Consider the following 27,751-nt stretch of genomic DNA (forward strand, 5'->3'; position numbering starts at 1 on the left):
TCTATAGTCGATAAAAAGAAAGCCAGTCAGAGCATTGTGAGACAAACTTTTATCGGATAAAAGAGAAAACTTAAAACTCACGATATTAATATTATGTAAACTTTTCTTTCCTTGTATATCTGCTTATTTTCCTGCCGACTATGATCCTGTAGTCGGTCACGTGACAACTATTTGTATTGACCTGAGTCCATGAACCTGATTGTTGGAACACCGCCGTCAATGGCAATATGCGTCCTTGACAACTTTATTTCTAGATTCATTAAACTGTTGGTGAGCTGCAAATGGTACAGTCAGCTTTATCTAAAGCTTGTCACGCTTTGTAGAGAAAAATTGTGCAGGTAAGCCTCCAAAATATTACCCTTTTATTGAGCTATTAATGTATTATGGACAAGTCGATATCCACAGGTTAGAAGTCTAGCGTCTAAGACATTGTTGTTTGAAGAAAGAAACGAGAGGCTCCCGTGATCTTCCTGTCGTTTTTTTTTCAAAATGAACGCACACATAATATAGTACCTTTCAAAATAACTTTCACTTGCCTTTCTCTTTCTTATAAATATAAAAATATACGAGGATTTTGTGTGCGACGTCGTCTTCACTGTATTTATAAATAGGGTTTACCTATCAACAAGCAACCAAAGAGAGACGTTAAAGATAAAAATACATTTGCATAAGTCTGTGCGTTTTAAAACTGTCGGTTTGCCAATTGTGGAGAGGACAAGGTTGACGATCCACAGTGCCGTATGCCTGAAGTAAAGTCCTTCGACCGTAACGACTTTTCCATGTGAGCCGGATAATGAACATGGAGCTCTACAGGCGACATATTAATATTTGTTCCTTCCAAAAATCGATCTTCTTGACAATTTTGATAATTTGCTGAAGTGTGCAAACATTTTGAAGTTCACACCATCGTCAACAAACCGCTATTGCTATAAGGGTAAGCCTAATTGCAGAATCACGATTTACAAATCAAGATTTACGATTCACGATTCTCGTTCTGCAGTTTAAGCAGGAAACAGATGCATTTTCACTCAAATTTCCTTTATCGCTTATGCACACTAATAAATCACCATTAGGACTTCACTAGCGCCTTCTATATGCAGGAAGTGGTGGCCTGCGGATACGTGAGTTTACGAATTGTACACTTAAGGGACCGAGGTCATTACAGAAAGGGACTGGATAGAAATTACAGGGAGGGAGGGAGGGACTGCAGAACGTGAATAGTGAATCTTCAATTAGGCTTACTCTTGCTATAATGTTTTAACCCGTATTATTAGATCAGTAATAAAGTAGTCATTAGGGGTTATTACACGAAACTTAAAGCTTGTGACCATTATGGTGCCTCTGTGGGGGATAACTTTGGATGAACGGGTCAGGAGAGTACAAGAAACTGTAGTCGATAATACATCACATAAATAACTTGTATTGTTATAAATGACAGCTTCTTTCCCTTTAAAGGAGCTGTAAGACCAGTTTGATTAATAATTAAATATTATTTTTCAGTGACGATGCACGATCTCAACAGTACATTAAAAGTTGCCCTTGTACTTGGTTCCAAGGTATTGAATATGAATTTAGCATTTTGATTTTTTCTCTTACCTTTACAACGACAAGCTCAAAAACGTTATAAAAAGAAACTCTTTCTACTTTCACTGTCAAACAGTAATTACGCCCTTTAAAAAAATGGTCTCAGAGCGGAGAAAAGGGGAATATTTTGCTTGATTCCAGTAACATCTCTTGAAAAAACATGGAGAGCTAGCTAGCTTTATACTTTTTACGAAAATCAGATAAACAGTCTCCGAAAGTACTTTTTCTTAATTGTTAAGACCATAAACACAGCAGCTACAAAACTGTCTTCGACTAAGCTATGATTTTACACACTTTACCGCAACATTTTACTATGTATCTTTTAAATAATTATTAGGGGTTTCTTTTTCATTAAGTTTTCTCATGGAGAAAATCAAATGGCTTACAATTTATAGATATATAGCTATATCAGATATTGCAGGTATGTGAAAGGTAGGGAACCTAGAGGACTTTTACTGAATGAAGAAAATTGTGGCTGGTATGATGCATGCTATGCACCATGAGTCGTCATCTTATAATGAAAAACACTCAAACCCTCCCCTCCCGCCATTGATCATATCTAAAATCTGGTGACCCCCACCACCAAAAAAGACAGCAGGGTAACCTGTCTTTTACAAGACCCTTCCGTTGTCTTTAAGGCCGCGTTCAAAAAAAAGGTTAGGGGGGGACTGGAGGAATCGCGATTGAAATCTTATTTTTTTCAGATCCCCCTCAATACCCTCAAAAGTTTTCAAGTCCCCCCTCAATACCCTCAAAAATTTTCAAGTCCCCCCTCAATAATCTCAAAAATTTTCAAGTCCCCCCCAAATTACCATATAGCCGCATATTTATTAGGAATGCACGCAGAGTAAAAAACATGTAATGTGTCGTTCTGCACGCAGATGTTCAACACTACCTCTTATCAGCAGGTTGTATAGCCATATACCTAGGGCAAGTTCTTAAATTGATGCATTTTTAAATGCATCAGTGAACTTTTTGGATTTTTCAGTCAAAGCTGACTTGAATTTATCCAACTCTGGCCAGTTCAATGGCACCAGCTGAAGAGCACACAAAATGACAGTCATGAGAGAGTATGAAAATTGTGTATTCCTAGCTACATTTTAACCAAGTTGTGAAAAAATGAGCACAGTGACCTACCGAAATTTTTTTTTCAAAAGTACAAGACATATACAACTTATAAAATGCCACTTATAAAATGTTTTACAAAATTGACAATACTGGAAGGTTAAAATATTCCATGAAATTAATGTTTTAATCTCAGAAATTTGGGATGAAATAATGGCAAATTTGTTAAAAAATAAAAGATTCCATTTAGTCACTCATTTTTCCATTTAAATTAGAGTCTTTACTGTTCAAAATTTTACTTTTGTGTTATTGGTACAATGAGATGTGAAAATTTCATTCACTGCATGAACTTGAAATTAATGGTTTTATATATTGATTTTAAGTGATTTTAGAAAAACTGACTTTTCATCGTACATTTGTAAAAGATCAAGTATGGTGACCCCATCTTTTTTCTCTTAATATTTGATTGTTCTCATATGCCAGAATTCAAAAATCCAAGGTAACTGTTAGTCCCCTAGTCTTCTATGTGTTGCTCTCTGGCTGGATCTTGTGTACAAGTAGATGTATGTTTCACTGTCAATTGAGTGTCCGACCGAAACTCTTCTTAAACTACATCAGAGTCAGAGCTACATGTATCACTGTCACTGCCAGTATGTAGTAGCAGGGCAGTAGTTGTGTTAACTTTTTATTTTAACAATCTTTTTGTTCAGTTTATACAATTGCATTCTTGTTCTACTCCCTACAGAATGTTGAGCTATCCAGTATTCAGCTTGTCAACACAGCCTATGTGTACCGTGCATTTGCATCATTCAATTATCACCGATATTTAGACAAACGGGCTTTGTTGAGAAACTGAATATTGTGTTTTTCAGCAGCATGCTGTAGAGAGACACTAAGAAACTGTGTTTGATACATTGCATAGAAATATAGAAAAATTATCAACAGTTGTAGCTCCTGCCCCATTACAAGGCCAACTTGTTCTACGAAAATTTAATGGCATTCATACATTTTTAGACTTTTTCGAGATTAAAGACATAAAATATGTCAAAACGGTTCTAGATTTTGTTTAATTATTACTAACAGTAGAACCATTGGACGACATCAAAATGTTGGGAGTCAAAATATTTTCAGGTCCCCCCTCGACTACCCCAAAAATTTTCGAAACCCCCCCTGAATTTCTCCAGCCCCCCACCACTTTTTTGAACGCAGCCTAACTACAAATAAACACGTCGAGTAGGTTACAGGGTAGAAGTGTACTCTATCAATGTTGGTTTTCTTACATTTTGCAGATTTAAAGTTCAAGATATGGAGTTTGTCAAGTTAGAAAGGCAGCACGCTGATGAAGTAGTGTCTCTGATGGCAGACATGTTCATGAAGCATGAACCTACATTTAGTTGTCTGAAAGTACCGGTCGGCACAGCTACACACTACTGTAAATTGGTTGTGAATCGGGCGATAAATGATAACGTCTCATTGGTTGCCATAACTACAAAAGAAAACAAAATTGTCGGCGCGATTGCCAATTTTCTTGACGATGGTGAGCCGATAGAGGGCGATATTAATGACACGGCACTACTACGACCTATGACACCAATTAGCAGCATAGTTGATCTACTAAAGGCACGATTCTACGATCTCGAAGAAGTGAAAGAGCTTCAACAAAGCGGGAATGTGTTCATGGAATTACACATGGTCGCTGTAAGAGACGGCTACCATGGACAAGGTATTGCCAGACGATTAATACAAGAAAGCTTGCTGATGGGAATGGCGAAAGGCGCCAAAATGGCTTACGGTGAGGCGACAAACCCCATTACTCAGCACATCACGCAGGGAACACTGGGATTTGTTCAAGTTGGCGAGATGATTGAATATACAACGTTTGAATATGATGATAAACGTCCGTTTTCCGATATGCCTGCTGCATATATGGGCGCCATCTTAGTTGTGAAGAGTCTCAACTATAGTCGACTATAAATGTTTTGTGATGCTCTACACGGACCTTAAAGTTCCGTTACGAGTATAATAAAGGTGTTTGCCACGAAATTTCTGTCATGTGTTACCTTTGATTAGAACACTCAACATTTGAATTACGCTTGCCTGACAACGTGAGCTTTAGGTTATTATTCAGTACTTTTGTTACCAATGACAAACAGTAATAATGGCAAGTTCCTTGTAAACATTTTAAAGTTGGATATTAGAAAGGAAAAGCGAACGTTGTATGATGTAGTTTTTAAATATTTTTTGACAGGTGTCTTAAACAAAGCGACAGAGTGTACTGACGATATGACACAATTGTAACGAAACTCAGAACAGATATTTGACCCAAGTTCAATATCAGCTTATCTTGTCATCATATGAAAAAAATGAAAACGAAAGGAAAATTTGTGTAAACATGTACTTATGTGGTTGTAGTTCTCTAATTAAATGGACAATTGATGTCAACTATTCAGTCACTGTATGACATTTTTCAAAGTATAAGTGTCACACACAAATGACGTGACTGTCATCGCTGATAGAAATTTCAATATCAGCTGACCATGAGACAGCACACGAAAAAAAGGTATTATATATTATATTTCACCTAAAATACTTGGGAAGATCTGCTAGCTTTTCACGGTATGAATGCTGAATTTCATTGGAAGAAAGTTGGGAAAGCAAATGTAATACACAGTTTAATATTGAATGTACACATTTTTATGAGATTATTAAAGCTATTCCAATATATATACATGTATGTGTACTAACTATATAAAGGTGTCTTTACAAAGATGAATGATATCGTCAAAAAGTTCCACCAAGAAGAACATGGGAGGATACGACGGCTGTATGTTTGGCGCTAATACTTGTGTAAGCATATACTACTAAATGTACCAATTAACAGAAAGAACTATATTTGATGCAAGATATTTGGTCGAGCTGTTTTTATTTCTGACGTTTACGCCAAACCAATAATTATCGTACATTGTATTTTCGAATTCTAACGAGAATTTCCAACATTTACCATCCTGAGAACAACAAAACGATTCGGCTTTTATAGAGTTTCGTATCAAGAATTCTTAAAACACCTGTGGCTGTATCATCAGGCATGTCAGTAACTTGGGTCTGTGGGATATATCAATAATAAAAAGGAAACGGTGTTGACCCTAATAATTTCATTACGTTCAAAGTCACTAAAAAAACCAGCCGACGTCAATTCCGACCATGTTTTTATGTCTATAACGAGGCAACGATTCCTACGACCAAATGAGCCAAGTGCGATTGAAAAACTGGCTTCTTTGACATTTTTGACACCTTTCATCTGAAGACTTTGATTTCGTCAACATGACACCACAAAGTCATTTAGTGAATTTTGGCATGAATAATTACCCTAGGATTGCAGTTGCTGGCATGTCGACTACTATACTGTTATTCAACTAAGTGAAGCAATATTGCTGGCTCCTGAACGAAATGAAGTTTTACCACGGTCCCTCCACAAAATAAGAACTGGAAGAGGGACTCAAAGTCTTTAACCATGGGTAACGCGAAAACCGGTACCGTGGGCAAAATTTAGAAGTAACACCACCATGGGAAAAATTTGGATTCTGAAGTAATAATATACGTAAATATTTAACAACATGTAAAATGCATTTAAACCGTTTAAAATAGGATACTTACGATACGATTTGCTCCTTCAAATATTTCAGAGCACAACAAAGAAGAAATAAACGACCTGCCGTTTAGGTTTTGCCAGTGATTAATTGGTGGAAAGTGTACTTTTGCACTGGCGTATAGGAGAAGAATTTGAAGCTTTAATAAACGTTTACTCTATAAAAAGTTCATAAAAATATCATAGGCTGTGTTCGGGTTTGTGCAATCTAAAACCGGTTGCCTCGAAACATCTGCTAACTCAGAGACAAATGAATCTCGGTCGAAACTGGAGAAGTTGAACCTAGCATATTTGTCAGCTGGTTTGGCAACGTGCTTCTAGTTTTGACAAGTACAAAATTTGCTAAATGGTCGGTACTATCTCTTTCAATACAGCCACATTCCAGGTAATGATCTGTGATATTGGCGATCACATGGTCTATTGTTGTGCTGCTATGCTCAGTGACCCATGTTGGAATATTAATGGTTTGCTCAAAGCTGAAATGCAAAATGAAGAGTACAAAGCCACTTAGGTGAATTGGAACTGAAATCAATGTGGAAATCTACAGTAATTATGCAGTTTCTACTCTTGAGTGAAATACCACTACGGACAGTCTAGAAAATCAGTGATAGAAGTGTTGGTTTTTCTGTAAACAACTCTGATAGCGACTTTTTTCTTGGAAATGGCTATTAAAGTACATGACGTCCCTGACGGAGAAAAATCGTCAAACACAGTAAAAATATGAATGAGGCATTTTGCAATCTTTATTTACATCCTTGAGTTTCTTTAAGAAATTAATGTCTGGCTGATTTTAAAAATCGGCGACGGACTGATCGGGCTGGGATCGCACATGCAACTTGTCAAAGTGAAATCGAACGCTATATTTGCGAGAGGCAGAAATATTAAAACAGCAGTCATCGCCATGATTAGGTTATTCACTGTCAATTGACCTACAAACGGAATGAAAAACACTTTCATGTAAACCTTATAAACTTGAGACAAGCCCTCCGGGCGATTATCGTTCCATTAAGGGCATTATCGAAATTAATGCCATGACAGCGACACACGACTGATCACGTCGTTCAAAGTCATAGTGTGCGCAACAATAGCTATAGTAACACTGTAAATACAGCTACTATACGCCTGACTCGACGATGAGCGTCAATGACGTCATTTTTCTTTCACAAATATGCAAATAGAAAATCTGTCCGCTTTGCAAGTATTATGATACAAGATAGATACAAAAGTCACAATGCATGGCCCAGAGTAGACTGACTGCTTTTCTCGGCAGCTGGGTTATTGGCTGCCGTTGATCATTGACTGGCGCTTATCATTTGGCTTCAAATGCCGTAAAAGTAACCTCGTAAATATTCATTATGCCCAATACAGCAGATAGCTTATATTGAAATTAGTCGTGCGCGGGAATTTCGCACCTGAGAAGCGAACTCCCATAACCATAACGTAGAAGTAGGCTAATGCAGCCCAGCGTGGGTCGTTTATCTGTACAGTTTTTCTTGTTCGTTGCATGTTCAAGAAGCAACAATTAAAATACCTAAACCAGAGAGCATTATTTAGGGAATTTGAATAAATAATGGTTGTTCTGAGCCAAGTTTACATTAATGGCAAGGGAAAGCAGTCTCTTCATCACGTGGGGGGTGGGGGGGTGGGGGGGCACCGAATGACTGTAATTACTTTGAACTCTATCTGAACACAGTCCTTCCTTTTACAGACTGTGTTCTACAGTTTCCCTACATGTAAATGAAGTACGCATTCATCAGTATCGGGACTCAGCTTCGCCGTTCTTCGCCGTTGCCAGCGACGCGGAACTCAAGAGTTTTACATCGATTTGACAAGTTATTCGATTGAGCATAAGAAGTGGAATCTTCCTCAGAGATGTGTGTGCATTGGCCGTACATTCAGAATATAATTTCTTTCGCTACTGCGCGGTTCGATGCCGGGATATGAAAGTGGTGCCGTACAGTGGCCCGTCAGAGTAAAAACATTCGATTGAAACCAAGAGACTAACCCACAGTCGATCTGCGACTTACAAAGTGCGAGATAAATAATGTCTAGGGCTAGGTGGGGTGCATGGTCACGGAATCGATGTACAACAACCACAGAATACTTCTTTAGGCCTAAAGTAGGTCATTTCGATCTGAGAAATAGCCACCACTTTAGGAAACAACATATATTTAGGGGTTATTACACGAAGTTTGGGCGATACCGTGTCGTATTCGAGTGATGTGTCCGTATTTTGACTCGTTGCTGCGCAACTCGTCAAAATACGGACACATCACTCGAATACGACACGGTATCGCCCAAACTTCGTGTAATAACCCTTTATCATACATGCTTGCTTTGGTTATGACTGTTTTTCCTACAGACGCTCCGAAATTAGCAACGAAATCAACTTGAAATCGACCTTGCTTCCTCCAGGCTGTACTTATAAAAAGTTTGTTGCTAAGGAGTGATGACAACCGTATCACTTCTTGATATTATTCCGCTATTGGGCCATTCCACTGCAAAGGAGGGTTTATCGAGCACTTTTACAGCAAACAATTTAAATATTACGATGTCGACACAGGTTTTCACAATTTGAAGAAGATTTATTTTTAGTTTAAAATGACGGTGGATGTAAAACATAGGCGGAAGTTCACAAAATGGGTGTGTTTTCGTGTTTTAATACATAACCTCATCCCTGCGTGAAAGTTATGAGGCCGCCAAAATCGGGTCAAAATACTCGCGCCACGCTCAAACTCTTATCGAGTATGAACAGCTTAGACTAGCACAGAGCAAGCAGCTCTACGACATCTATGAATGCACATACAGTGGATATAATACCCGTACCACTACCAGTCAGTTTATCTCGAAGAATTATACATGTTCCCAGACGTCAAATATGCCGAATTTACCATCTCAGTAAGCGGATTAGTGAAAACATGAAGTGAGTACACTGTATAAGCTGTAGTGTCGTAACTCGTTCGTGATTTTGTTGCTGTACGAATAAAACATTTCAAAGGTATTTCCGTCGTCTGCTCGTATATTTTCCTTCCTGGCTTGCCTAAAGTAAATAGAACTAAACTTCCTTTAACAACCGAAGCGAAAGTTTGACTTTCCTAGATGGCACATTGCATCTGAAACCCGCACCGCATCGGTGCCACCAACACGATCATGACCTGTGAACTGACAAGTACAAATCGGAAATATCATGTGCACCTTCAACAACCTTGTCTGTCGCGAGTATTTTCAGTGCGGTTGGATTTTCGTGGCTCATTTACGACTGTAAACGATGTAATTCACCGCCCAGATACTTTAAGCTCATCAACAGGAAACTTGTCGTAAACCGATTCTATCATGATGCTCTGTCAACCGTGACGTGTAATGATACTTCCATGGTGTAATCTTCAGCAGCGTAGATGACACGAAAACACTGCACCGTGCACCGCCACAGGACCGGCCGTGAATGACAGGTGTCGGCAAATTTAACAAATTTTCAATACGTTTGTTTGTACGTTTTGGTACAACTGTACTTGTGCCTAAGAGCAATGCCCATGAAGTGACTGCAAACAACAAAATTTTGACCATATAATCATAATGACGTTCGGATCGTCATTTGTCTTCGCTCAGCTGTTTTATATGTATATACCAACGAAGGTCATGCATACAGCGAAGGTCACGCGTCCGCGTCGCTGTAAGTAGTTCGGTTACAGTGAAAATATAATTCGTATTTTCACTAGTTAAAATATGGGCTCATATCAGTACCGTCTGAACAATAGAAGAATGGCAATACAGGCATAGCATGTATGATAAACTAACATACTTGTTGAAGTAGGCCTATCGAAACAAATTTTATTCATGGAAATCGGTGATCAGTTGAGCATTGTCCCTTTGAAACCGGACTTTGAAAGCAACCGAACAACACGTAGGCCAACACAGCTGCTGTGTCATCGAAGCTCATCTCTTTCCTAAATGACACAACCTATCACTGATATTACTAGTGACTGCTTTTCATACTCTCAATAAACACCAAATACCTAAAATCATGGATCAGGTCGTGATCTCGCAGGTCGCAGTTTCAAACTCGCAGGTGGCAGCTAGGCCAGAGCACCCGTAAGTCGCAGGTTGCAGTTTGACAAACACGCAGGACGCAGGTCGCAGTTTGAAGTCAGGGTTGCATGTCGCATGTCGTGACCGGAATTCCATACATTAGCATAGTTCGTCCTTGACAAGTTATTAACTCACATAACTCTTGACAGACCGTCAAAGGTACTGTCAGCTCTACTCAAAGTCGACCACCTTTTGTTGAGAAAAATTGCACAGGTTAGTTTCCAAAATATTACCTTTAGGCCTATACAGAGCAAATAGATTGTGGACGGGTCGATGCCAACAACTTGAATAATATGATAGCTGTGTTATTGAATCGCCTTTTCAGAGGTTAATCGTTGACTTCTTCACTGGGTGGATACATGTCGGTATTCTAGCTGGTGAGCTCGAATCCGAACGAGGAATTGCTGAACGAACGGCGTTACGTCAATATGATAACTTAATTAACAACAGTGTTTAAGTGGGATTACTGTATTTATCGTATATCAGCCCTATTTCGACAGGATTAATTACAATGTAGCCCAAGGTGAACCCCAACCAAGTGAGCGCTGCTAGAGACAGAGTAGATAAATCATTCACTTTGACGTAAACTTTGCTATTATTTAGATGGTATAAACGGCAAGCTGGGGTATTTGGTTGCGGATAAAAGACCCCTGGAGTGAAAATTATTATATTTGGGTGAAATAATCACAGAGCGAAGACCTCTGGCGTGAAAATAGCATATTTGGCGGGAAAGAATCACCGAGCGAAGCGACGTGACTATTTCGCCCAAATATGCTAATTTTTACCCAAGAGCTCATCCGCGACCAAATACCCGAGCGCACCATTTATAACCTCATTATAATATGCTAAAGTTAAATAAAAGTGGACAATGTCGTTATTTAGGACCGAAGTTGGAACGAGGGTTCAGGCGCCCAGCCTGAACTCAAACTGAAAAAAGAACGTTTCAGAACGCGCGCGCGTGCACAGTTGATTCCATACAATACGGTAACGCAACGCATCGATATCGCGATTACACATCAAACTTGAAGAATTTACTTGAAAAAAACGCTAAAAAAACTTTAAAAAATTATGTTGTTGTTACATCGCCGTCACTGCTCATACAAACTCTGCATTTGTGGGTTCATCGATGTAAAAATACTGGCAAATTGTCTTTGATAGAATTACTTAGCCTGTCTTATGTAGATCACTGATCTGAATAACAAGCCAGTGAAGGAAAATCACTGCCATGTACAGCCTGGAAAGGGTTTTGCAACCACGTCTGCCATGCTGTATCAAATTACACACTACAAAACCATGGGGATCAGAACTGTTTCAGAGATTTAGAGCAACACATCTGTACCACAGTGATGGCATATACCATCCCAGATCCACAGCTTCAAAGCCTGACATGTCTCCTTTGTAAAGTTTGTGAAACCAGAGTCTAGCTGCCGTGAGGCATGCGTGAAAACTACTCTTTTAACAATCCCATGAACACTGAATTTCCTGATTTTCACTTTATGACTCAGGACAGTTTATTGCAACATCACAAGTTTGTACAATTACTCCCAGTGCTTCCAGACAACCTCGACAACCTAGGTGCCTCTCATTTAAACACCTCTGGGTAATTCTGTAGTTGGTAGTTGTCCCCTTTACCAGTTTCCAAGACTTGAGACTGATGGGTCCTTTTTTTACCTTCCAGTAACACAATCATTTCCCTCGCTACCTATTGACAATTATTCAACTCAATGTCGATATAACGTTGTTCTCAATGGTGATCAACATCATTGAGGTCGTTTGTGATGTTACATTATGCCAATTTGAGAAATGTTAATGTTTATGTGAATTTATAGTAAACCAAGATGTACCTTTCCTTTTCCTTACCAGATAGAGTTGTAACTTTTATACAACCCCATTGAAATCCTATTTTATGGAACCCTAGAAATTAAATGTGCCCAAAACAGTCCTACAGAAATGCCCCATCTTAATTTTGAGAGAGGAAAATACAGACTGAGAAAATCTTATTCTCAGGAAAATTTAGTGATTTCAGTGAACATCAGACATGCTGACAACATTTGCCAATATTGATCAAATGACAAGTAATTCTGTACCTGTACTACAGAAAAAGAAAGTATAAACATTGCATTGTAATTTGAGATATAGGTAATGAATTATCAAAACAGTCTAGTGTGTTATGTCATTTAATATGCTGCCATTTGTTGTTCTGGTTGATTAAAAAGGAATTTATTAAAGATGTGTTCACTAAAAATATGTTGCGTACATGATGATATACAAGTGCTTACTAACACTTGAAAAGACAAATGATCAACTGGTCTGACAAAAAGGCAATTTGATGTTAGAAATATGCCAGAGCATGCCATAAACATAATATTATACCAGATATAAACTGAATATGTTCACGTGTTTTACAACAGGTTCATTAATAGTCAGTTAACAGACTAGAAAATTTTAGCATTTGTACTCTACAGAACAACTTGACCTACTAATGTGACCCCCTGAATGGAAAGAACGACTTTGAGTTTGACAAAATTACAAACTTAGTTATCAAGCATTGAAATTGACTGCTAATGACTCGACATGTATTGACATTTATCAGACACTACTGGACGCATGAAATAATACAGTATGACATGAATTACTGCATACTTTTGACTGTTATGAAGTTGTGTAAAACAATATGTACCTTTGACCTGTCTCATTTAAGTGACAAAACAACGAGCAAGGAGATGTTACGCAACATTTGCAGACCTCAGGATAATCACTAACCAAAACACAAGAACAAAGACAGACATTGTATACTCTGACAGCAGTTCAATTGAGCACACGACGCAGAGTGGAAGACAGACTTCTGATAAGACTAGACGTGTATACGGTCTACTGCCAGAGTAACTATCTCTGACAAGGATTTATTGTATTATGTTTTTCAATATTCCTGTCAATAAACCAAATTCATACCAATATAATCGACACCCGTGTGAGGCGTGTAATAAGAACAATCAGATATCTGTTATATCATTATATGTAGCAGGTTTCATCAACTTTCGCACAGTACTCTCAGAGTTAAATCACTAATTACAAAACTTTATTTAATATGTAAATGAGCTAATTATTAACTTGACACGCCCAATGCTTCTCAGTACAATTAAATATTTATCAGATCAATATCTGTAGCAAGTTTCATCAATGTAATGCTGTAATTTTGGAGTAATATCACTAATTACAAAGTTCATTAAATATGCAAATGAACCCTTACTTAATTCCACACAACTAAATGCTTTACATCACAATTAGCTATCTGTCAGATCAGTATCTGCAGTAGATTTCATCACATTTGGTGTACTTAATTTAGAGTTATATAACTAATTACAAAACTTCATAAAATACGTAAATGAGCTATTTGTTAACTTGACACTGCCAAATGCTTGTCAGTACAATTAGATATTTATCAGATCAATATCTGTACCAGATTTCACTGACTTGGGTGCCGTAATTTCAGAGTTATATACCTAATTACAAAGTTCATTAAATATGCAAATGAACCCTTAATTAACTTGACACTACTAAGTGCTTTACACCACAGTTAGATATCAGTCAGATCAGTATCTGCAGCAGAATTCATCAAATTTGGTGCAATTATATCGGAGTTATATGACTAATCATAAAACTTCATAAAATATGCAAATGAGCTATTTATTAACTTGACACTGCCAAATGCTTCTAAGTATAATTAGATATATATCAGATCAATATTTGTTGCACGTATCATCAAGTTTGGTGCAGGAATTTCAGAGCTATGTCACTAATAACAAAAGTTCGTTAAACATGCAAATGAGCAGGCAACTTACATGGCACTTATAGTATCATCATAATGTTCTGAGACTGTCATCTGTGAAAAGATTCATGAAATTTTGTGCAGTATTTCTTGATATATGTCTACACTGTCATTACCGTCTCATAGGGAAACCATTGTACGGAAAAAATGATATTGCATAACTTCATTAATGTGTAAGCCACACTAACCAAATCTAATCAGTACTTGCAAGTAGTTTTGTACCTGTGTACCAAATCTGACTTGAATTTGCTCAGGCGTTTTTGAGTTATCTTGTAAACAGAGAGACAGACAGACAGACATACCCATCACACACACACGGACAGACAGACAGATATCGCTATGACTTTAGCCCATGTGTGAACACGTGAGCTAAAAATACCGTACTGCAGCGCACCTGGAAACTACCTATAGTCTCATTGCATAGACCCGAAATTTTGGCAAACTAAATTATAAATCAACATAAAAGTATAGAAGAGTGTAAGAATGTTATCAGCGTTAAAAGGTATTTTTTCTGTCAATTTGACATGGAATGTCCATACGTGTTTGCTGAATATGTATGTAATCATAGTCCGTAGATCTGCAAACAAAGTATTTCATTTGGTATAAATAGCTCATTTTTGGTGGCTAGAGACGTACAATGTATTTATATGGGTTTTCTCACAGATTAGATGCCTCTTACGTAATTGTTTGACTAAAGCAAAGAAATTTCCATGGTCTTTCTGTCTTTTTTCACTTTTAATCGACACATGCGATGAGTAGGCCGATTAGATTACATGTCAAAAAGTCTACTCTACCCATATTGATTTTCTTACACCTTGCAGATTTGAAGTTCAAGATTGGAGTATGGAGTTTGTCGAGTTACAAAGGCACCACGCTGACGAGGCAGTGGCTCTGTTGGCAGACATGTTCATGAAGCAAGAACCAATAGCCAGTTGTCTGAACGTACCTGTCGGCACAATTACACACGTCACTAAAACAGTTGTGAATCAGGCGATAAATGACAACATCTCGGTGGTTGCCAACACCACAAAAGAAAATAAGATTGTCGGCGTGATTGCCAATTTTCTTGACGATGGTGTCCACGAAAACAATGGTGATGCTGGTGACATGGCGTTAATGCAACAAATTGCAACAATTAGAAGCATCCGTGATCTACTAAAGGCGAGATTCCAGCAGCTCGAAGAAGTCAAAATGCTTCAGCAAAGCGGCAATGTGTTCATGGAAATACGCATGCTCGTTGTGAGAGATGACTACCAGGGACAAGGTATTGCAAGACGATTAGTACAAGAAAGCTTGGTGATGGGAATGGCAAAAGGCGCCAAAATGGCTTACGCCGAGGCAACGGACCCTGTTTCTCAGCATATTTTGCTGACAACACCGGGCTTTGTTCAAGTCGGCGAAATGATTGAATATACTACGTTTGAATATGATGGTAAACGTCCGTTTTCCAACATGCCAGCTGCAAACAGAGGCGCCATCTTTGTTGTGAAGAGCCTTAACTCTCACTTACAGTAAATGTTCAAACTGGCGATGGGCGATGGCGATGGGACTACATTCATTTGTTATATAAAGATGTATGCAACAAGAAGCCTGTCGACGTTATGCAGTCGCATTTGTCGGTCGATCTCAATAATCGAACCACTCTTGTTCGACAATGAAGCTTTATTGTTATCATTACTGTTATAATAATCCTAAACAGGTCGTGCACAATTTATTGTATTCAGGCCTCTAGCCAAAGTACAAAGGGGTATACAGAAAATAGTATCCATTTGACATGAGAACAAAAGTGTAAAAGTGATTAAAAATCGCTATTTAAAGATCGATTGTTTCATATGCCAATGATATTATTATTATTATTATTATTATTATTATTATTATTATTATAAGTTTAGGGTAAAACCTATTATTTCGCGATCTAATAAACTACTGAGGGTACTTGAGTCAAATAATTGCGTTTCAGCAACATTCGTGATTTTGCTGTTACAGTGCAGAAAAAAGCTTTCATGGTGTTGTGTCCTTGAGCAAGGCACCTTATTGCTCATTGCTTCTCTCCACCTATGAGTGATGGGTACCTGGTAGGACAGTGGTTGTAATGTGTGCGTTTAGCTCTGCTGCGCTTATTTGCTGCACATGTGAGCTGTTGTTTGCTCCTCAGGGAGTTGAGTGATAATTATAATCATAATCTTTATTGCTTATATAGCGCATTACATATTTAAATATCTCAATGCGCTTTACACATGATATCACATTAGGTCCAGTTACCATTGGTAATAATAATTGTAAAGCGCCTTGAGCACATGTACTTGTGGATATGGGTTATATAAGGACCCATTATTATTATAATTAAGGTGGAGGGTCTACTCAAAATTAAAAGTATTGTGAATTTCCTGATTTTTGCACATGTTGTGGCCTGATCAATTATATCATCAAAAATAAAAACAGAAAAAAGGGGGGTCCCCGTGCTACTTTTTGAGTTAGGGGGTCCTAAAGTACCCCTAACCCGTTCTATTTCAAGTGTTAAGGGGCCTTTTCTCACATTGTGATAATTTCAGCAAAGAACATGCACAAATTTTGTCAGAGAATATTGTCATTTTTTTATTTTTTCATATGTTGTGCTCCGATCAATTATATAAACAGAAGTCAACAGAAAAAGGGGGGCCTTGTGCTACTTTTAGAGTAAGGGGTTCCTAAAGCACCCTAACCCCATGCTTTTTCAACTACTGAGAGGCTTTTTACCTCGCGTGCGCATGCGCGCAGCGAGGTTATGGTTTAGGCGTTTCTGTGTGTGTGTGTGTGTGTGTGTGTGTGTGTGTCTGTTAGCACGATATCTCAAAAACGGCTTGGCAGATTCCGATCACATTTCGCACACAATTTGTTCTTCAAATTTGCAAGAACTGATTAGTTTTTGGTGGTTGTGCTTTGCGAATTTATCAAGTTATGAGTAAAAGAAAATTTGTGGCCTGTATAAGTCTATGGGAGGCTAAATAAGTATGTTTGAGGGCGCTATACTAAAACATTTTACACAAAGTGATTTCTGAATTCAGTCACTCGGCCGCGCTGATCGCTAATCTTGAGTTTTGACTGTTGATGTCGTCGTGTCGACGTTTGACTTTAAGAATCGTGTGGGTTACTCTGGACATAGCGAACCAAAAGCTAGATTATCGAAGGTAAGCGTCATAATATTTGATCAATGCATTTTTCTCTGAGAATGAGATGTAGAGTGACACTTTTCAATCTTGTGTGTGTGTCAGCGAATTTATATTCCGGCATGGTTCCGCTGAGATCAGCATAATATTATGGCGACGTATTGACAGTCTGTGTCTTTTAAGTTGCTTTTCAAGATTGTATTAGCTACAGAACCAACAATGACAAATTTTTCATGAGATTTCCATGTTGGCATTGATGTTAAATCAGCAGCAGTAGGCTAGCTCCTGCGTACAATAGGTCTGCGTTTCCCGGCGGTACGGTGGTAGGCCGACGGCTTGTACCACACTGTCCACAGGACACCACGTGGTAGAGGCCGTGTGCACAACCTGTACGCAGAGCTTCGAATACACTAGACAGAGTTCGTGTTTCCGTAAATTAGGCATTGAACTTGACAATATAGGCAATAACCAGAATCATCGACCATCGCCTGACAAGTGCACCATAGTCAGCTGTACATGAGTTGCGTGGCGTGGTGAGCAGGTTCCCATGGGTATTTATTTTTTGAAACGCGTACTTCAAAGGTCACGAACTCATTTTTTAAGCCGGGCATATGGAGCGCCCTCACACGGCTGTACTTTACATTCTATATTCATATTATAACTTTGAAACATTTTATCGTCCAACTATTCTAATTTTGAGAAATTCGGGAACAAATTTTGTCATCTATTGACACATTTTCCTTCTTCATAAAAGCCAATACCCCAAGAAGTACTTTACAAAATGTGCACGCGAGGCCATTCAGTTCATATCTGGTTGTTCGTATGTTTTATGGTTTCAGTAAAGATCTGGCTCAAAACCTATCAGGGAATATTGTCATTTTTCTGATTTTTGAATATATTGTTCTCTGAACAATTATGTCAACAAATATCAACGGAAAAATGGGGATTCCCATGCTACTTTTTGAGTTAGGGAGTCCTAAAGTACCCCTACGCCATGCTTTTTCGACCACAAAGGGGCCTTTTTCTCACATTTTGATAATTTCAGCAAGGAACATGCTGAAAACCTGTCAGCGAATATTGTCATTTTTCTAATTTTTAAATATATTGTGCTGTGAACAATTCTGTCAACAACAAAAAACAGAAAAAGGGGGTCCCCCTGCTACTTTTTGAGTAAGGGGGTTCTATATTACCCGTAACCCATGCTTTTTCAACTACAAAGGGGCCTTTTTCTCCCATTTTGATAATTTCAGCAAGGATCATGCTCAAAACCTGTCAGGGAATATTGTCATTTTTCTGATTTTTTGTATACATTGTGCTCTGAACAGTTATGTCAACAAAAATAAACAGAAAAAGGGGGGGGGGTTCCAGTGCTACTTTTGAGTTTGAGGGTCCCTAAAATACTCCTACCTCATGTTTTTTCCCACAGCTAAATAGGGCCTTTTTCTCACATTTTGACACTTTCAGCTAAGGAACACGCTCAAAACCTGTCAAGAAATATTGTCATTTTTCTGATTTTTGAATGTATTGTTCCTTTGATCAATTATGTCAACAAAAACAAGAGGGAAAAGTGGATTTGGCAAAGTGCATGCTCAAAAATTATCACAGAATATTGTCATTTTTCTGATTTTCCTTATGTTGTTGCATTGGTTATATGTCAACAATATTGAGGTAGTTTCAAGTGTTATTTTTTGAGTTACAGGGTGTCCTTTACACAAGTGTAGAAAAAAGAGCATAAGCAGGGTTTGACTGATGATAATCTTGCTTTATTGCTTACTTCATATATACTTACATCATAGTATGATATCTTCTTATATAATCAATATTATATAATAAATATTTATATCTATATTTATGCTGTATTGATTTATTTGCTCCGGAGTGATTAAAAGATGAAGAATGAATCACCCACACCCAAATAGCTGTACATACACACTAAAATTATTTCAAGGTACAATAGATTGTTTAGAAAGGCAAGCGTAGTATGTACAATAAATATTCTACAAATCTTTCAGTATTGTCTCAACAGCTCTGCATGACCTGTAAATGACCTCTGAATGACTGGTTTATATGCAAATAGATATTCCAATGTGTGTAAAATGATTTGAAGTTATAAGAAAAATTTGTAATTGGAATACCGGTATGACTACGTTAGTGAACAGAGTGTTGACATGAGTGACATTTCCAAACCAGCTGAGGAAAACATAGGGCCAAAGTCCCTGAAGCTACTATAGACATGGATACAAAATTAAGTATTTCCTGACTGTATGAAATTATCTCACTAAGGTCATCCTAGGTACCTGTAAACCGGAAATTTATACCAGCGGTTTTGAAAAAACAAGCGACCCAACAGTCGACACAGCTCTGCTGTGTTCTGTAGAGAATAACTTTTTGTGACACATGTATGATAAAGAAGGTGGATATCTTTGATAGCTCATTTCAGGATGGCCTGACCAAAAATTGCAAAATTAGCTGCAAAAATACAAAATTGAAGATTTCATCATAATTTCAATATATTACATTAAGATAAATATCAAATCAGTAAGTACTGTGGTTCTCAAGATATTTGAGTGGACGGACGCCTCACAGACGGACATAAACATACATACATACATACATACAGACTGGACGCGCCGGACGGATACCCATCCCATAGCTTCTATAGACTATAATCTACAGTAGTTAAAATGGGACAGTAATAACTTCTAAGTAAATATCACAGATTGACAGCAAATGACACCCTATACGCCTGCAAGAGAAAGTAGCTCAGTAGACGAGCAAAACATCATTTGAGGCTGCTTGCTGTGCCATTCTCGTGTATGGGTGATTTTTCGTGTTTTCATTTTGCGAAGTTTTGCAAAAATATTCAACCTGTTTGGTATTTTTGCCTCGCAAGGCAAATTCCTGACCATGAGACTGGCAGAAAGTTTTTGAATCCTAGTACTATAGCCTTCACTAGTTCAGATCGGGTGCAGATTTGGAAGCAGTAGCCTCATATGCATGATCACTGCATGAACAACACAAGTTGCGGGTACTGGATAGGTGTCCAGTTCAGCTTCAGGCACTGCACTTGTAAGCCAGATTTCAAATAATCCTGGGTCTTTAAAAACTCAAGTAATGAAATACAATCACTTGGAAACATTGAGCACTCTACTGCGATACACATACAGCAATTTGGCATGTCAGAACTTTTTGTACAAGATAATCTTCGAAATTCTAGGGACGTCGACAGTCTTGGCTAGGCTCAGCGGTACTGTGTTTGTATTTGCGTCACCTCCGTATTTGTAAGATCACCAAAAGAGCACTTCAGGTCTTTTGGTGGGTTCTTTCAAATCGCTGTGATTGGGTGAAAAAGTTTTTATTCTAGGGTCAACAATACAGTTTTCAACAGTAATGAATTTATTTCAGCTATATTTACACTTAAGTTTGCTAATGCAATTGAGATGGGTTTGTCATGTCAGGAGAACTTTAACAGTTAAAGTTATCAAATGCCTAACACAACAAGTCAGCATGGAGTTTTCCATAAATTTCAAAGTTATGATGCTAGATATACAGTATTGATTCTGTGAGAAAAAAATTACAAATATCATTGATAACGTTTTTGGATTTTGTCACCCTTTCTTTTCTGTTTTGATTTTTCTCTTTCAACAATGATTCAATGCCTTCTTCACCTTTCTTGTGGAATGCAAGCTCTAAATGGCCCATAACAAGGCCACTGCTTGCAATTTTCTTGCTCCTACATTTACTTATACATCCTTTGAGTACAAGCGGATGCAAGGTTTGCATGTTTAGGCTTGTTACCTTTGATGCTCTACAGACTCCCTGACAAACTCCCATGTAAATGTAAACTCATCAAAAGATGGCTGCACCTTTTCAAGAAGTTTTTTAAAGCTTTCACATCTGCTAAAGCATCATGTGCACTGTAACTTTCTCCTACAAATTTTGAAACGAGCGCAACTTGTGAGCACTTTTCACAATCAGGATATGAGGTCTTAAAGACTTTATACGAATCAACAAAGCCAGCAATGTGTGAAGACAATTGATCCACCATATCTGTTGCAACAGCAGCATTATATAAAATTCTACAATCAAATGACTTGATGTTATGTCCAACCAGAATACAAGGTTTTGGTCCAGAAAGTCACACAATTTTAACAATGCTTGTTTTTACAGGTACTGCACTGACAGGTTTTCCATTCTGTGTTAGGATTCCATTTTCCATTGCCAGACCGGTCACTCTTGATGCTGGTTCACTTATTTGAATCCTAGGTATCACATACACATTCAGACCCCCTTTTGGTCCAACAGCTGCAAGCTGTGTTATGTGTGATGTTCTTGCTGAAATAGAAAAAAAACTCATGACAAATGGCAAGATAATTTGTTTATGTTATTTTGGATTACAGTAAATTTCAATGAAAAATTCATTTGCTGAGTCAGACTTTGCCCTGGGAGATGAGTAATAAACTGAAACTGACACTTGGGGCAACGATTGACTTGTTGGTTTGAAAATAATGTCATCTGCCTATTGTCTGTAAACCATTGCTGATGTTGATAAGCAAGTCATGATCATTAAAATAATGCTGTCAGAAATTTGAATCATGGATGAACTTGTTCTGTTTCCAGTAAAAATTTGCTTCAGTTTAATGATTGATCTGTGTGTGTACAGTCCAATAGCCATTTGTATCATCTAAAGGTATTAAGATGAAGTAGTGAAATGATTGTAATATCAGATTAGTTTAAACACCACATATTATCACATTGATAACAACAACACCTACCTAATCCAGTAGTCTCAAGGTCAAAATACACTACAGGTTGATCTGTCAATTCTATTGGTCGTCATGTGGTAAACATAAAAATATACTCGATAAACGTCATCAGTTTTTGAATATTCCCGAACTACATTTTTATAGTGAAGAAACAAAATGACTGCTGCTCCCATAAAATTTCGAACGTCTTTGAGGGCAAGGATATTTTAGGTAGATACATGAATGGTAAGTTTAATTTTGTTTTCTTGTCCTGTGGTTACTTCATTATAGTTTTTTTAAATTTTAGACAAACTCAGGCAAAGATTTAACTTTCAAGCGGTACAGTCAACCTCCAAACATGTAGACAACGTGTGGTGTGACGCGTGCGACATCTGTTGAAATGGCAACTCTCAAAGTAAATAAACAAAATGGCCGCCTCTCTCTACTCCGTGCGACGATGGAACACGATAAATCAGGAGATATTGAAAGCAGTTAAAACTTTTTGATCGGAAACGATTATATTGACATATTGTGCCTTAAAAAGTTCTGCCCGTACGGCAAGTTTTGAATGCCGTTATCTTTTCTCTTGTGTTCATTGAGATATGGAGAACTTATCGCTACTGATGGTGACCTCTTAGTATAGTTATGTATGAGGCCTGCTTCCACAAATATTTCCATATTTATGCGTAAGACGGAAATAAAGTAAAACCTCAGAATTTAGGGTTTTTCCTGCCATTGTAACAGATCGGGCACGGGAAACGCATATGATAAGCTTAAATCGATTATCTAAGCATTAAAGCACCCCTAGCGATGGTATACCACGAGATTTGACCAGTTCACGACATATATGCACGAGCGATAGCGAGTGCATATATGTCGTGAACTGGTCAAAATCTCGTGGTATACCATCGCTGGGTGTGCTTCATTGCTTAATTAGATCTATATATTGATGCTGCAATATATAGATACATTCTGTATCTTTTATCTATTTTGATAATCTTCAATTCATTAGCTTACTGACTACACAATTCTGATCGAAATTGTCCATGAGAGTCTGATGGGAATGCCCAAATTCATTCACCTCACTATCAGTCAGGCGGGTTCCGCCGGCGGCGCTGTAATTGGTCAAGACTTTGGTATGAGTTATTAATCTATGGCCATGATAGCCCAGTACCTGAGCACTAGTACTCTGTAGTTGAGAGAAGGAAAGCCAGTTAGTGAATTATTAACCGAGCAAACGTACGTCTTATAGGGCCAACGATGCTTATATTTCGTGAACTTTTCCTTCCTCGAGTTGTCTCCTTATTTTCCTGAAGTCTTAACATCACTACTAGGGGAGCCTTCAGTAATTACAGGGGGGGGGGGGGTGGGCCGGGGGAATTTCGCGAACACCTGTACCGTAAATTGTGACCCTCCCCCCTATCCTCCTGTCTAAAATGTGACCCTCCCCCTTATCCGACATTCTAAAACTTGACCACCCCCAACCGCTGCGGTATTCTCCCCGGGAATAACTAAAACAGTATCAGCTAATTTACATAACAATTGGTTCAATGGTATGTTAGGGACAAATTACAGAGGGGAGGGCTGGTGTTTTTGGAGGGACAGTCGCAATTTATCAGGCAAGAATTGTTGAAGAGATATGGTATTTCATACAGTTTAGGGAGGGTCACCATATTTTGTGCAACTATAAGAAGGCAAGATGTAGCTGATTTAGTGCTTCATCCAAAAATATCAAATCATACATGGAGTCTATCAGGCAAATTATTGACAATTTACCCCCACAAAACATGCTATATCTGTATTTTATATATGTTTGATAATGTATTTAAATGTACTTTGCTTGAATAGGGAAGTAAAATGAACATTTGTGTACAAGAAATTGATTTCTGAATTTCAACTAAAAAGTTGGTTCAATATCCATGGTGTTTATGATGAAATTATGAATAGTTTTTCCAATACAAAAATAGGTAAATCTTTGCATTTGTTTACTCTTGATTATTGATATTAATTTTCTTGATTAGACAGAGTGGTTACAAGTCTATGGTTGTGTAAGAAATTTGATTTTGGAATTTCACCAAAATGTCATTCAATACACTATGCATTGGGGTCTATGATGAAACTATGAATAATTTTTTTTCAGTACAAAATTAGATAAATCTGTGCATTTATGCATGCTTGATTATTTAGATTATTGTTCTTGATTAGACTACAGTGGTTACAAGTCTATGGTTGTGCAAGAAATATGATTTTGGAATTTCACCAAAATGTCCATACACTATGCATTGGGGTCTATGATGAAACTATGAATAATTTTTTTTCAGTACAAAATTAGATAAATCTGTGCATTTATGTATGCTTGATTATTCACATTATTATTTTGATAAGACTAGAGTGGAAACAAGTCCATGGTTGTGCAAGAAATTTGATTTTGGAATTTCACCAAAATGTCGATTCACTATGCATTTGGGTCTATGATGAAACTATGAATAATTTTTTTTCAGTACAAAATTAGATAAATCTGTGCATTTATGTATGCTTGATTATTCACATTATTAATCTTGATAAGACTAGAGTGGTTACAAGTCCTTGTGTGTGCAAGAAATTTGATTTTGGAATTTCACCAAAATGTCGATTCACTATGCCTTTGGGTCTATGATGAAACTATGAATAATTTTTTTCGGTACAAAATTAGATAAATCTGTGCATTTATGTATGCCTGATTATTCACATTATTGTTCTTGATAAGACTAGAGTGGTAACAAGTCCATGGTTGTGCAAGAAATTTGATTTTGGAATTTCACCAAAATGTCGATTCACTATGCATTTGGGTCTATGATGAAACTATGAATAATTTTTTTTCAGTACAAAATTAGATAAATCTGTGCATTTATGTATGCTTGATTATTAGGATTATTGTTCTTGATTAGACTAGAGTGGTTACAAGTCTATGGTTGTGTAAGAAATTTGATTTTGGAATCTCACCAAAATGTCAATTCACTATGCATGGCGGTCTATAAGTGTGTCGGTGATTTTCTATTCAGGAAATATCACACGGACAATCAAAGTTTTGGCCATAATATCAACTTCTGTCAAAAGTGACCCTCCCCCCAAGCTAGGTTTATAAAAAGTAACCCTCCCCCTTGAACTGTTTTCTAAAAAGTGACCCTCCCCCCAATTCCCCCGGCCCACCCCACCCTGTAATTACTGAAGGCTCCCTAGGCAATTGCCAGTCATGTGACACTTTTTTGCATGGACCTGAGTCCATGAACCAGTTTGTTGGAACACCACTGTTAATGGCAACATGCGTCCTTGAGAGTGTAACTGTAGGTTCACCAAACTGTTGAGTGGCTTCCTAGAGTGGCACAGTCACCTGTATTCAAAGTCGATCAAGCTCTTTCGAGAAAAAACTGCGCAGGTTAGTCTTCCAAAATGTTACCCGTTTAATGTGAAATTAACAGATTGTGGATGGGTCGATGCTCAAGTTGCAACAACCTAGCTGCATTGTTGAATCGCATTATTTAGACGTGAAGATTTAGCCGAACGGTTTTAATCGCTGATTTATTACTGGTTGAACAGGTATCTTGGCACAGTGTCCATTAGATTGCTGAATAACAGCACCATTTCGACAGGCCTAATTACAATTTAGCACAGGGCTGAACTATCGATATCGTAAGACAACATACTTCCAAGGCTTGATCAAACCCATTATTCATAGTTGAATCATCTTCCGAAATGCAGCTTGGAAATATTGGCGGGCATTTAAACTTTTTTATTCGGACAGGCGATTGTTGGAAAATCGTAATCGTTGGTATAGAAACTTCGTGCACGAACATCAGGCAGAAGTTGTAACCTTGTTGTGACCTTTGAAACATGCAAATCTCAGTGTGCGTAAGTCACTGAACTTTACATTGTCTGCAAACAAATAAGTCTACAAATAGGTCAAGCAAGTCTCTATGGGATACGTTAAGTTTCGATGGACTGGAATATAGCAGTATAATTTTTTTCTTCAAAATTTGCTTGACATGGTGTGATTAAAATGATCGATGGAAGTCATTGACTTAGACGTAACTACTAACGTCGTGGTTCACTAGAGGAAATGAGACGATATAATGCACATCAAACGTGAAAAAATAACGTTAATGTTCACAGTTGCCTTAGGTTCTAATGCTCTAGCATATGTAGCTTACACTTTTTATAAACTTCTTCCACTATTGAGTTATATAATGATGAATAAACATAGAAAGAATCAAACAAATGACAAAAGTATTGAGATTACTCAATTAAAACACTCATTTCAAGTGGCTAAAACTTTATAACCTTATCCACTTTTATAGAGTGTTCGGTGACAAAATGTGTACTTAGCCAAACAAAATGTTACTTAATTTCCTTGAAGTAGGAGAATATTGGACAATGGAGTATATCAAGTTTCAAAGACATCATCGTGATGAAGTGGTTGAACTGTTTGCGGAAATATTCATGAAAGAGGAACCAAAAACCATTTACCTGAAAGTGCCTCCAGCTACCATGACGTACTACTGTAGATACGTTTTTGACCGGGCCCTAAATGATGACATCTCAGTGGTTGCCATAGACACAAAACAAAGCAGAGTTGTTGGCGCGATTGCCAATTTTCTTGTTCACAGTGCAAATGAGAATGGAGGCGATATTGTTGACACAGCTATGATGCAGCCAATGGCATCAGTCGGTAGTATGATGGATTCGCTGACGGCAAGATTCTACGGACTCGAAGAAGTCAAATCGGTTTTGCAAAATGGGAATATGTTACTGGAGGTACACATGGTCGCTGTGAAAGACAGTTGCCAGAGACGTGGCATTGCCAGACGATTACTGCGTGAAGGCTTGGCGATGGGAATGGCGAAAGGTGCCAAAATTGCTTATTCTTAGTTGACGGGCCCCGTCTCTCAGCACATCATGCTTACAACGCCAGGATTTGTTCAAGATGGCGAGATGATGGAATACACTTCATTTGAATATGATGGTAAATGTCCGTTTTACGAAATGCCTGCTGCATACAAGGGCGCCATCATCGCTATGAAGAGGCTTAAGGTGAAGTACTACGAATTACGTCAAATTAAGTTGTGGTGTCATTTTCTTGAACTTGGCACAAATATTCTTGGAAGTTGTGCAAGTGCAAAAATGAAATAAAAAATGAGGGTCACCATGCTTGTTTCCATGGAAACGGACGTTAAAATGGCGTCGTTAGAAATAAATAAAAATGATATAATTCACTTAAACTAAAGAAAGCAATTATAAAACGCTTAGGAAATGAGTTAATTTTAATAAATACCAAGACTTAAGATCCATATCTATCGAATGTATAGTTTTCATGATGTTTGTGAAGAAATTTTAACATAAGTATCGATTACAAAATGACGATATCGAAATTATATCACTACATAATTTTCTAACTTTCTTCCTGTCGCTTTGAATGGTGTCATTTTGACCAAACTTGGCGAATAAACTCCTGACATAATACCATTTAGTTTACACTTTTAATAAAAGGGTGTCACCACGCTACTTTTTACAATATCTCCAGGTGAATGGGTAATTTGCGCCATATAAATGGGAGAGAAATGTTAATTTTTCGCTCATATTGAATAAATACCAGCTTCCTAGGGGGTCAAAATAT

The 27,751-nt window shown here is 37.7% G+C and overlaps 2 protein-coding genes across 3 annotated transcripts in view; one reads left to right on the forward strand and one right to left on the reverse strand.

The window, feature by feature from the left end:
- Positions 1-27,751, reverse strand: part of LOC139127605 (guanine deaminase-like) — a 130,250-nt gene that overhangs the window by 50,914 nt on the left and 51,585 nt on the right. The gene's annotated exons all lie outside the window — the stretch shown is intronic.
- LOC139127578 (uncharacterized) lies at positions 176-5,354 on the forward strand. The gene is made up of 2 exons (XM_070693480.1): positions 176-338; positions 3,939-5,354. Exons 1-2 carry the CDS (start codon positions 190-192, stop codon positions 4,621-4,623), a joined length of 834 nt encoding a protein of 277 aa, XP_070549581.1. The 5' UTR covers positions 176-189; the 3' UTR covers positions 4,624-5,354.

Source organism: Ptychodera flava, unplaced genomic scaffold, assembly GCF_041260155.1.
Source record: "Ptychodera flava strain L36383 unplaced genomic scaffold, AS_Pfla_20210202 Scaffold_33__1_contigs__length_2856901_pilon, whole genome shotgun sequence".
Lineage (NCBI taxonomy): Eukaryota > Metazoa > Hemichordata > Enteropneusta > Ptychoderidae > Ptychodera > Ptychodera flava.